At 52.3% G+C, this 12,360-nt stretch overlaps 4 protein-coding genes across 4 annotated transcripts; 1 reads left to right on the forward strand and 3 right to left on the reverse strand.

The window, feature by feature from the left end:
• Positions 1-368: 368 nt before the first annotated feature.
• Positions 369-1,712, reverse strand: POX_d05102 (uncharacterized protein; the record flags this gene model as incomplete). The annotated part of the gene is made up of 1 exon (XM_050113954.1): positions 369-1,712. One exon carries the CDS (start codon positions 1,710-1,712, stop codon positions 369-371), a length of 1,344 nt encoding a protein of 447 aa, XP_049968905.1.
• Positions 1,713-2,503: 791 nt separating this feature from the next.
• POX_d05103 (uncharacterized protein) lies at positions 2,504-3,304 on the forward strand (the record flags this gene model as incomplete). The annotated part of the gene is made up of 1 exon (XM_050113955.1): positions 2,504-3,304. One exon carries the CDS (start codon positions 2,504-2,506, stop codon positions 3,302-3,304), a length of 801 nt encoding a protein of 266 aa, XP_049968906.1.
• Positions 3,305-3,890: 586 nt separating this feature from the next.
• On the reverse strand, positions 3,891-4,444 carry POX_d05104 (uncharacterized protein; the record flags this gene model as incomplete). Its single annotated transcript, XM_050113956.1, has 3 exons — positions 3,891-3,980; positions 4,069-4,184; positions 4,321-4,444. 3 exons carry the CDS (start codon positions 4,442-4,444, stop codon positions 3,891-3,893), a joined length of 330 nt encoding a protein of 109 aa, XP_049968907.1.
• Positions 4,445-6,700: 2,256 nt separating this feature from the next.
• On the reverse strand, positions 6,701-7,516 carry POX_d05105 (uncharacterized protein; the record flags this gene model as incomplete). Its single annotated transcript, XM_050113957.1, has 2 exons — positions 6,701-7,015; positions 7,196-7,516. The coding sequence occupies 2 exons, from the start codon at positions 7,514-7,516 to the stop codon at positions 6,701-6,703; spliced, it is 636 nt and encodes a 211-aa protein (XP_049968908.1).
• Positions 7,517-12,360: the final 4,844 nt, after the last annotated feature.

A 12,360-nucleotide genomic window follows, 5' to 3' on the forward strand; every position in this document is an offset into this window, starting at 1 on the left:
AGCCGCCATCATCAACAATGGCAAGCATACTATAACAGATCTTGCATGCATAGTCGAATAGACATGAATGCGAGAGGGTAATTCAAAAATTGCACATTCACCAACCCATATATTAAGTAGTCTAATTCTGCTCAAAGGACGAGCGACTCCTGCCACTGCCCCTGGTTGAAAAGCCTGCGGTCATTCTCTCATCAGGACAGGCCAGCCTGTCTGTGCAAGCATCGTTTAGCAACAGAGGATCAAAAAAAGGTATCATTCACAAACTCCTCCCAAATCCGAGGCCCTCCAAAAAGAGAAAGAAAGAAAGAGAACCCCAAAATGCCACGCTGTCTATTTATCAGAGAATCCTATGATTCTGCCTCTCTCCCTCACAACTTGGTGCCCTCGCGTCCACTGTCGCTGGGTCGCCGAGGTCGAAGAGCACCCAGGGAATTGGATGCACCGTTGCTACTCGGGCCCGGGACCGAGGTCGAAGTCAATGATGTCCTCGTGGTGTCGTTACTGGTAGTGTTGGCACGCATCACGTTGTTTCGGGTTCCATTGTGAAGCCGGGGGTTCATGAGCCACTGCACCTGCATCCGCACACTGTTCAGCGCGGTATTTGTATGGGCCATGTCTTCCTTGATGCGAAGGCACTCATTCATAATCGTCATACTAGCACGAGCGTCGAGATCTGTGAGAGCGTGCGACATCTGAGTGACTTCTTCACGAAGGGACTCGTGAAGGGAGAGGAGATATTGTGTTGTATGGGAGGAAAATGCACTGGCAAATTCGGCGGACTCGTCTGCGTCGGTGCGGGCTTGGTCTCGGTCCCCATTTTGAGCAAGTCTCCCGCTATTGCCCAATCGCGCAGACTCGAGGAGCGAAGCGCGGATATTTGCCATGCCATCCTCGAATATCTCATTGCGTTGTTGGAGATGTCGCATGGTCATCTCTAGCGAATTGAGCCGCGTGTTCTGCGCCTCCAGGTATGGACTAATGGAGACCAGTGGACATTGTGTTTCATGCGTTGCAACATCCACCCGCCGTACTTTGACCGCGCATCCATACTGCGCGGCTGCGCAGGATATGAGTACCTCCGGGCATGTGTCCATGTGTTTTGCCAATGATCGCCGTACCATTGTCGTTCCGCAGGCATTGCACGTTGCCTCCAGACTGGGACAAAGCTCTTTGTCATGGTCGGCAAATTCTTGTTCCACCACATCTTCCCCACAGCGCTCGCAGCGGCGATAACCATGCACACAGCGTCCGTCTGACTGAAGGTCTTTTTGCCGAATCGTTTTCCCACATGATTCGTCGGGACAAAGAACCATCCGATAGCCACAATATTTCTCCACATGCGACTTCACATGGCCTCGTGGCACAACCTCTTCGCATCCCGCTTCCGCCCAAGGACACCGGACTTGTATCTCATCACACATGTTTACCAGCAAACGGGGTACACTGGTCGATATTTGGCTTGTTGGTGTCCGACAGGAGGGACACGAGAACTCGTCCGTGTCGGCGGAGCGGAAGGTGATGATCGTAGAGGCAAGACATTTTTGACAAAAGACGTGGTCGCAGTGTAATCGTACGGGTTGCACAAACGGGCAATGGCAGATGGGACACATCAGGTGGGAATCATAACTGGAGACGTAATCGAGGGTGCGGAGGTCGAGTGGTTCCTCCAGGGTAGAGGCGGCCTCCATTTCCAAGAAACTCTTGATATCCATCTTGAGACTTGGTGACAGTTTTGCCGTGACAAAAATCCCATGCGGAAGGATATTTAGTGTTGAGAAGACGAGGTAACGCGCGGTTTTCGTCGCAGGTGAACGGATGCTCGGACGACCGGCCGTCAGCTTGTGACTGCGGCGGGACCCCAAAGCATGCCTTGTGCGGGGACTTGAATACCGAGGTCGCAGATCAAGCCCGCCAAATGATGTTCAGGAGTGCAATGACGACTTAAATAATCTCGCTCTTTCAGAGTCACTCAGCCTTTACACGTTGTGGGCTGCAAGATGATCAGGGTGACACTGACTGAAAGTGATTGAGAAGAGCAACAAGGCAGGTACATCCATATGCTGAGGGGGAGGAACAGCGTGGGCGGCAAGCGGGCGGAGACGCTGTCCGGCAGTTCTACTTGGCCCGATGTGGAGGTACCCGACGGTCGCATATTACAAGTGCTGCAGCACCAAGTACCCTGTACTTGGCTGGACTGGTGACCATGTGCCGCCGTTTCTGGTGTATGCAAGTTGGAGAACTCCGCCCGTCTCTGCTGAGCAACTCGTTCTTGACGACTGCCTGGACTTGACTTGGGGGCTGAAAACAGACTGGCCACGGTTGGAGCTGATATCACACACAAAGTAACCTCGTTCATTGTCGAATTGCAACCATTCGCAATCCTACACTACAGACTGCACGTACGGTCAAAGCCATACGGAGAGACATTCCACCACCCGCCAAACCCTCACCTCCGGTCTCATCTTCGCCTCTTTCAGCCCACCGTCCCTGACCTGACACCACCATGACGAACCCCTCCCAGCTCTATCTTCTAGCGGATCATATCAAGCTCTCCCTCCTGGAGCGGGAGCGCGCTATCTCGCTCGACTTGGAGCCCAACGCACAGGATGGAGAAATCTCCCGATCCCTCGAGTCCCTGCAAACAGGCATCCAAGCCGTTGAAGCCGAGCAGATCCGGCTAGCTGAATCCAACGACAGCGCAGGCGCTGCCGCCTTGAAAGACCAACTAGCCCCTCTGCGCGATCAATTTCAAGAACTCTCCGCCCAATTCCACGGTGAAGGGGGTGGCTCGTCTGCTGAACCCTCCACCCAAGCCTCGCCCGATCTCAAACAGCCGGTCCCACAGCATCCGCCGTCGAAATCGGTGCGATTCATGAATAATTCGGCGGCTGCCGCGGCCGTGCAAGACGAGATTGACGACGAGGACGATCGCAATCGGCAACAACTTTTCCGCCCGTACCGCGACGAGCCCTCCCCGCCCACTGTGGATCAGTCCGGTATGACCAACGAGCAGATCTATCAACACCATGACCGCGTGATGCGCGAGCAGGATGATCATCTGGACCGGCTGGGCGAGTCAATCGGACGCCAGCATCAGTTGAGCATTCAGATTGGGGACGAGTTGGATGGCCACGTCGCACTGCTGGATGGCTTGGACGGGGACGTGGAGCGTCATCAGACCCGACTAGATGGAGCGCGGCGACGGCTGGACAGGATTCGCCGAAAGGCAGGAGATAACTGGAGCATGATGACCATTGTTGGGTTGATCATCATCCTGGTGATTTTGATTGTGATTCTGAAATAACGGCGACGCGGACTGCTTGGACGCTTTCAGTTGGTCCGAGGAGCGACTGTGAATTCTACGAATATCAAGATATATACCTGCGAGCGGGCGTTTGGAGGATTGTTTTTTCTTTCCAATAGACTATTTCTGTCATCTTATCTTTGCTCAAGTCTCATGATTCACGTTTGTGACCGGCTCTCCTTCCTCTTCTCTCAACCAACCTAGCCCGCTACCGACAGTTGTGGTAGGTCGTGCTGACCCACGACTGCAGTCACCTGCGCCGGAACACCACGCCCCGTTCTTGGACTCCGTAGAAGATGCGTCGCTGTTTACTTGAGAGGGTGAAAAAAGGATAACTTTCAATTGCGCAAGGCTGACGATGTGAGATTATACATGCAATTGGTGATCAACTCGCTCGAGTCGACAGGCTCTGAGGAATACATTCCAAAATCTCCAACGCCGACAAAGTGTCCACATACAACATCGTAAGATCTCTCTCCCTCGAAACTCCTATCAACGAAAAAGAAAAGAAAAGGAAGGAAGGGCATGCATCTTCAAGGTGACCACCCTCCTCTCTCTGAAGGGGATGGGGGGAAAGAGTGAATGCTTATTTCTGCTGAGGAATGTTCTTGGTCTTCTGCTGTAGTTCCTGGAAGGACTTTTCAGAGGCATCGAGTTCACCCCGGTCTGCCTTGATCTATTCCGCACGGACGACGATAGAAGATGGTTAATAATCAAAATCTCGAGAATCCCGATCGACGCACAAAGGAGGGATCCAAACGAACCTGTTCCTCGCTGTTGCTGGCAACATCGGAGTTCCAGCTCGCCTTGCCTGCTTTCTGATCCTTCAATTGCTGCTCCTTCTTGGCCTCGTAATGGTTGGCCAGGCCGTCCCGGTCTGCTACGCGAAGGATTGGGCATGTCAGAGATGAACTGCATGAAAGAAACTCGCTCGATCGTCGATCGAGGGCTACAGGTGTGCGCCGAGTGACAAACCAATGGCTTAGGTCTGGGATGGAATTGGGATTGATACTCACTCTTGTCGCTTTCCTTGAGGCTGAATCGTGCAGCAGACGTGTGCAGAGTCGAGACGCCGGGAATGGTGTAGCTCATGGGCGCCACGCGGCGGGAGCTAGCTCGGAGCGAGGTGAGGAAAGACATGATGGCGATGGTTGGGTGGGATCAACGAGACTGTGGAGGAGAGAAAAAAAAGGTTCTCAAGGGTCGGTTCTTCTGGATTGGAAATTCGACGGGTCAGTAAGAGAGTGACGAGGGGCAAAAATCTGGACGCCAGCAGCAGCAGTCATCTGGTGACACCTACCGGGATGGGCAATCAATTGCGGGGGAGGATTCTTGTTACAGGTGAAATGCGAGCGATAACTTTATAATTCGTGGGGAGCTCGGAGTTATAAACAGATGACCGTCATAGAGCTCCAAGAAGGAACTCTGCCTTGCTCGTTGGCTCCTCGTTTGAGTGCTCGTGTCTGCCTTTCCAACCCGGCCCCTCTTGATGACCCGGCCAGCGAGTGACGTCACGGACACTTCAGGTTGGTCTCGGACGGACCAGAATCCGGCCCAGCGACTCTCGGCTGATGTCGATGAAAGGTCTACACGGCCGCAGGCTCTGAAGAGACTAGGACATAAGAATTGATCGAGCATGATCGGGTCAGAAATCTACTTTCATTGATCGTGCAGCCTGTCGTCTCTGCCGACAACTCGGCGATGATTTTGCCAGGAGCATCGTGACAACTGTGCGAGATCCCGATGACTACAGCTGCTCAGGGTGCCCACATGGTAGCCCAAGGAGTAATGACATCATGAGACCACTTCTCCTGAGCCGGTGACGCAGGGGAATCAGTGCATGACAGCGCAGAGGAAGATCTTGAGATTCCGATCTCGAGAGCGTACCACACAGAAATTCGACCGAGACGTTCGAATCGAGCTGGAACACGGAGGTCAGACAGCAACGATTGGAAGGTGACAGACCGTTGACCAATCCAACACGCCAGACATGCTCGTAGCGCGAGTCCCGCGCGCTTGTGAGGAGCATGGAAATGCACTGGCACAGGCAAGGAATACGGAAGCATCACTCACCGCAGCAGACCAGTGGGTGAAGGAGAAGACTTGATATGACAATGGTAGCAGAATGAATTGTAATCAAAGACAAGAGCATGAGGATAATCATTTTCAACGCAATATGATCTATCGCACAGCACGCGAAAGACCCCCAGGATATCGAGTTTCAACCTTAAAAAACATAGAAAAACAACTCCGCGTCCCATGGTTTCGCTGCACAACCAAACCGACCCCCCCAGCCAGCCACTGCACCCCATGGCAAGGCGGCAATGAGTATCCGCATATCAACCCATTCCGTTAAAAACCGATGTACAGGCCAAGAAAAATGACAGTGAAGAGGATCAGGAAATGAAGGGAGACTGATGGAGTAATCAAGATAAAAGGTGTAACGTAAAACCAATTCCGATGGTGCCAAAAGGAAGATCAAAACCCAAAAAATAGTTCAACAGAGCCCAAGCAATGCAGACGTTTGTCGTTTCCGCCTCTAGATCCTGGGTGTAAAAAAACAAAACAAGAAAAGACACTTGGAAAGCCAACCCCACCATGAGCAAAAGCAAATCCTCAAAAAGACCAGACAAGGAGACCATCCATGGAGGTCATAACGCATAGATGGAGAACAGAAAATAGAAATCAACCGGGGCGAGCTGGGGTAAAAGGTCACTCGCAAGCGATCCAGTCCTTTTTCCCAGCCCTGTCAAAGTGCCAAAAAAAAACGCCAGGTTCCCAATGCGACAGATGCGTCAAGAAGCAGGTCACTGCACGGTCTAAACATCATCGGCGGGAGCGTCCCCCAAACCGAGGCAAACAAGGAAGGCAGGTCCCAGAACAGAAATTCAAGTCCCTCCCGAGAGACCGCAGATATCGTTGGAGTATGAAAAAGTGATAATGCAAATGGAGTTTCAAGAAACTGCAGAAATGGGCGCCGTCGCTCGCAAGTAGCTGAAAGCATCGCAAAAAAGGTAGGCATAGAGCGAATTTGGTCGTGATCGGCGGCGTGGGGTGTAATATGTACAGTCGCCGGATTTTCGTCGAGAAAATTTTCAAATGTTTTTGACAAGGAAATTTTTTTTCGTGGAAAAAAGGGAGATCCCGCCGAGCCGTTCAAGCCGGGGACGCGTCCACGGAAAGGAAGAAGATATCATGTCGAGAGTAAGGAGAGAGAGGATGCAATAGTCGTGTCAGACGGTAAAAGAAAGAGAAATATTATGACCTGCGATAAAAGGGACCCGCGCGATGATGCATATTCGTTGTGACGTGCCAAAAACATGTGCCGCGAGGGCAAGGACAGGGGCTTGCAAGCAAACTCCTTTCAACCAGCAAAAGGACCCGGTCTCATCTCGTTTACCACCGGCGTTGAGCATTTTGCATCATCGCAGGGGAGATGGACGAGGGGGGGCTGGTCATGGTCATTCCCGTGCTGGGGTTGACGATGGGAATAACCTTGCGGGTCCGATTGGCAGTAGGCTGGTGGAAATTAACATGGCTGGGATTGGCAGCCAAGCTACTGTGGACAAACGAATTGGCAGCTGCGGGGGAGAGGGAGATGGCTGGTGTGACCTGCTGCACGGGCTGGATCTGATGCTGCAGAGGCGAAGTATCGGGAGATCCGCTAGACAACGACGAGCGATCGGACGAGGCGGAGTGGATTGAGTGCAACTGCAAATCAAGTCAGCTCGAGTTTATTGGAATGCACGCCAATCCCACTGGAACAATGACGCTCAGTCAAAGTGAAGACATCGCTTTTTGGACAGCGAACAAGTCCATTCCCACTGCCGAACCTCAAAGCGCAGGCAGCAATCGGGAAGCAATGGCAGATCTATGGAGGGTGCAACGTACATCTTCATCGGTCAGAAGATTTGGGCAGAACTCCATATCGTCATCGAGATCAAAAGAGCGACCGGCCTCGAATCTCGCCCGGAAGGCCGTCACCGCTGGGGCTTCCGCAAGTTCCCGCATGCTCTTGACGCCACGGAATTGACGCTGGGCATTTTGCTGGGCCATTTTGGGGCCTCGACGGGTCCGGCCGTGATGGTTGTTGTTGCCGTTACTGTTGTGCATTTGACCGGCATGCGCAGAGTGGTGAGGCTGTTGCTGCTGGTGCTGATGATGGTGGTGGTGTTGCTGTTGGAGTTGGTGGGTGTACAGGAAGGCGGACATGGTGAAAGATCGAGGGAGAATCCAGCACCCGAGTTATGAAGAAATGGGAAAGGTTGTTGAAGGAAGAGAAAGTCGATATCGAGGGGAATGGCGAAAGCACGGGGAAGACGAAAGGTAGATGGAAAGCAGAGAGGACGACACTGTACTGGTGAGCAGGGGAAGATATGTAACGGAAGAAGATTCGAGGAAGCGTTCAAATTGGCGTGGAGGGACGGTCTGTGGGAGGGAGGCGAAGGAAAAAGAGGGGTGTGTTTTGGGGCTGAGGGAGTGCGGTACTGTCATGTATGGTCATGGCGAGGAACGGCTCCGGCGGTCTCCCTGAAAGCACCGTGAGACCACCAGTGGCAGCCCAGCTGCTCCCTGGCGGAGAGCCCAAAATGCAGATTATTTCAAGACAGTATTTTACCGTCATCATCCTCGCCGGATGGCTCTTCGCAACGCTAGCGAAGGGTCACGCACCAACCAAAGCCCACTTGACCACCGCCAGTGGCAAAGGAATTGCAGTATGAACCAATGGACCTTTGTACAGTGGAGCTCTGACGATCCACTGCTGAATGCCGCTCCCCTGGGCGGTTACTCACTGGTTCGTGACGTCGTCGACGCTCAACTCCACTAAGCCGAATTCAGCCTAGTAGCAGATCCAGCCGAACTCAACGCTCGTTGGTTCTCAATGGTCGGTGCTGTATTGTAATGTAACTGTGCCGAAACACGCAGGGGAAATCTCACCCCCGAGAGGCGGAACGAGGACGAACCAGGGGCCCGCTCAGTGACAGTACGACACTCGAACTCCCCATCACGATTGTACCATGATACCATTCCGCTCGATGTTGTGATTGTTGTTGTTTGTATCGTTGCGGCTGCCGTTGCTGTTTTTGTGATTAAATGACGATGGATCTGTGCCCTGTATCGTATTGTACTCCAGGACCACAAATGACTGCATACATACACTGATACAGTATCTTGAGGTCTTCTTTCGACGGACAAGCACTGCGGCCACGTTACGGACTTTGGAATCTTACTGTACAGTACTGTATATTCCTTTTTTCCCCCTTCTTCAACTGTCCCTGGCGAAGAAGAAGCAGCTAGCAGCTGGTCCGAGTCGATTGTGACGATCCTTTTGCCTTCAATCATCATGCTCATCATTCTCTTTGCCTCTTGTGTCTAGTCTTCATGCGGTCATCATGGTAATCTCTCCTTCGATGGCACACAGGGCGACTATGCTCGATTGTCGCAAGTCTGCAATTCCACAGGATCGGAAATGCCAGCTCCACTCACGGTCATCAGAGTCACACACCAGAGTGACCAGACCCTCGCCGGCTCAGTAACGCATCCCAGCGCTACGCGGAAATGTGCCCAGCTATGCCTCAACCGGAAGAGGTCCACAGTCACACAATGTCATGCCCCTTCCAGCGGGGGGGGGGGTCGCATCGGTCCCAAGGACAATAATGATTGTGATTTTCCTCCATCAACAGGGGCGTCACACAGTCATTTACTGAGTACGGTAGCGGTAGCCCCTCCCCTAATTAGCTCGGATCCAGCTCTCGACTGTCTCGAGCGAACATGATTATTCGCAGCCTGTCCCTTGTAAGCTTTAGGAATTTCCCCCCGGGCCCGAGCCCAGTCCCCAGGGCTGAGAAAGGGCCAAAGAACACGAGTCTACGGTAGTCCCTTCATATCTTGCCTCAAAGTTCGGTCCTGGTTGTTCTCGACTGTTCGATGGCTCGGCTTTCCCTCGCGGCTGCAGGTATTGCTCGATCTGGGCAGCCCGAGGGAAAGAGGATCGCAAGGACATTCTTCCAGTGCCATGTTCCCGCATTCTCCACGATCCTTGAGAGACCAGGGCAGGACAGTCCCGGCTTTCACTCACCTGTGGCCAGGGCAGTGCAGAGTGAGAAATTGGAGAATCATTATTCAAGGGAGCCACACTAACCACCCCATCGTCCCTGAGCGTGCAGATGTGCCGGGTGGTTGGGCCCTCTCCGGCTCCCCCTCCTCGTGATTGGCACCGTTCGGTCTGACGCTCGCCCTAGAGCGGCAAGGTCTATCATTACGATATCCGGCATGGAGATGACTCGTGCATCAGCACCCAAGGAGATGTCACTTTTCCTGGGTGGTCACACTTGCAAACAATACGGTGGTGCGATGAGCTCCCTCCGTCCATCATGTAGTTTGAACTGGAGCGTCCAAGTGGTGATTCTCTATCTGATTAGCATTGCATATCGGAATGTCCCCGCGTGCCTGGCGCACTAAGCAGTTTACATGCCCTACCTTCTTCCCCCCCCAAATCGGCCGACTTGGGAGGTGTCCGGCTACCCTATCCGGGCGGGCCGGAGCAGGGTGACTGATCTGTTCCGGTACCTTGTGTCTGGGTAGGTGTCACGAGACAAGGTCGCCTTTCTCGAGGAGATGCTTGTAGTGGCCCGATATCTTCTCCCCACCACGACTGGTCTGAGTCACACGTGTGTTGCTCACTGTACCATCTCCTTCCTTGACGGTCTAAGGGACGAGACTTTCTCGCGAGGTACCTCCTACCAGATCCAACGCCTTTCTTCTCATTCAGGGGCGGCCCTTCCCCATGTTTTGCCGCCTACCCCTAGTTGCTCCATTCCCGAGTCGCCGCTGCCTGCATTGTGGACAGGTAATGTAAGACTAAATGTAGTATTGGATTGTGTACAACGGACGTACTTGAGTCCTACTTATCTATATACTTTAGTAGGGGTCAAAAGGACCTGAAATATGTATTCCTTGACTTCATGCGCCCCTGCCGAAAGTTGATCCTCAGTCGACTCGAGTTGATCCAGCAGCACCGATCTGCCACCTGATACCGCGAGTTGGGCGGCCATTCCAGCACCTCGCCCAACTTAGCCTAGCGCTTGAAGATAGTTATGTAGGGATTAATTTTCATCTGCTGCTGCCGTCGCCTCCTCGTGCCTCTCCTCTCACCTTATTTATCTCGGTCTCGAATATCTAGGTCGACATGCGCCAGGTGCACAGTCCCAAAATGGTGAGAGAGACGACCTACTAGTTTGAAGTTATCGCCTATCAGGTACCTACAAATGGCGTCGACGCTTACTGTACTATGCGCAAGACCAAGGACATCAATCGTACACTCATGTCTATACTGTAATTACCTACAAGAGTGTCCGACTGCTCAAATGCTGCCCTGTGAAACACTAGTCACTTCCAGATCTGATTTGAATCAATCCTCACTTATTCCTGTGAGCCTCTAGCATCTAGATGAACTACATTGATGCGGTCAACATACCATTGTAGGTGCTCACGTACTACAACAGGACTCGCAACGTACATCCGCTGTCGTACCTGAAGTTATCTCTAGAATTGCAGGTGGTCCTTGCTCCCCAGGCGGCCCTGCGGGGAAATGATCGTGTCAGGTACCGAGTACTTCCACGGTGCGTCGACGCCATAAAGTACCGAAATGTGTACCTGCGGTAGGGCCTTGAGACTGAAAGGTTCTTGATGTTTTCACCGCTTCTTTGGAGCTGTTGTGGATTTCTAAACTTTGTATCGAAAACTATTGAGTCGCTCAATTGATGGTCAAAACAGACTTCCAGCAAATTTTTGCAACTTGGCTCAAACCTATATGGTCTCGTCGGGCTGAATGGAAGTGATCGGTTATATCTTAGCCTGCTCCCGGCACGAGGAAGACAATCGGAGGTGTCAGTCGAGGAATCCGTCCACGCAGGAGCCCGAATATATATTCGGGCGGAACACACCACCATCTCCTCCGTTGAGAGTTGATGGCGTGTATCATGAATGGCAAGGTTAATGTAGCTGCGGCGGGGGCAGATGCTAAAGGATTTTCAAGAAATTTGATACGATCAAAGAATTAAATTGAAATATTCATGGGGATCAATACACAAGAGCTTGATTATTGTAATAGTACCTAGGAATCGAGAGTACCTAACCACGCACCCCCGACCACCACATAGCCGATCGATCATCTTCCAGTCTCTCCACTCCACTCCCGCTTAGACGGGACCATGTGGCCATGAACTGGATAGACCTGGTGGGTGACACAGTACTACGGGCGATTAACCAACCTCTACGTCTACCAATATGTCATTTATGAATTTGCTGTACTTCACGTCAGATATACATACGCACTGGTCGAGCCAGAAAGTCACTCCATGCCATTGGTGCCTCAAGAATACCCCAGCACGAAATTTGCCACGTAAGAGACCAGCAGGACCCAGCTACAGTATGTATCGTGGCTGCGCGCATACGGAGGGGGGTTAGGGTGGTTTCGAATCAGACGCCCACCATGCCAGAACGGATCGAAAGCGCATGATTTAAACGCCGATCATCTACTGTCGGCATGGCAGTGGAGGAACGTTGTTTCCAATTGGTCTCGGGGGCTGAGCTTTCCAGTTTACGGTATGTCTCTTATTTCCCCGGCTTCTTGCGGTCTTAGGCACCTCTCGTCTCTTCCGCGGATATGATCCAATTAGCGAATTGACTTGGAAGACCATCATGGACTTCCGTTTTGAGGCGAGAGTGGTGAACGAAACGGGTGATCCTTCAAGTATACCAGAGTGGGGTAGCATGTAGGTCTGTCATGGACGGATTGTCATCTGTACAAAATTTTCAAGGATTTGACGAGAGGACGGCGCTCTCTTGCTTCAAGACAAGTCTGGTGCCAAGCGTACGATGTACTGCAGTAATATCTAGGCTGGCCCGGGGAACGTGCACTGAATGTTAGGTACCGAAAGTGCTCCATACGTAGCTTTCATGGCCACCGGTCTATATGCTCATTGAGATCGGTATATCCAATGAGGTACCCTTCTGAAGAAGATCGAGAAAAGAAATACAGAGTTCATTGTTCG

Source organism: Penicillium oxalicum, chromosome IV, assembly GCF_001723175.1.
Source record: "Penicillium oxalicum strain HP7-1 chromosome IV, whole genome shotgun sequence".
Classification (NCBI taxonomy): domain Eukaryota; kingdom Fungi; phylum Ascomycota; class Eurotiomycetes; order Eurotiales; family Aspergillaceae; genus Penicillium; species Penicillium oxalicum.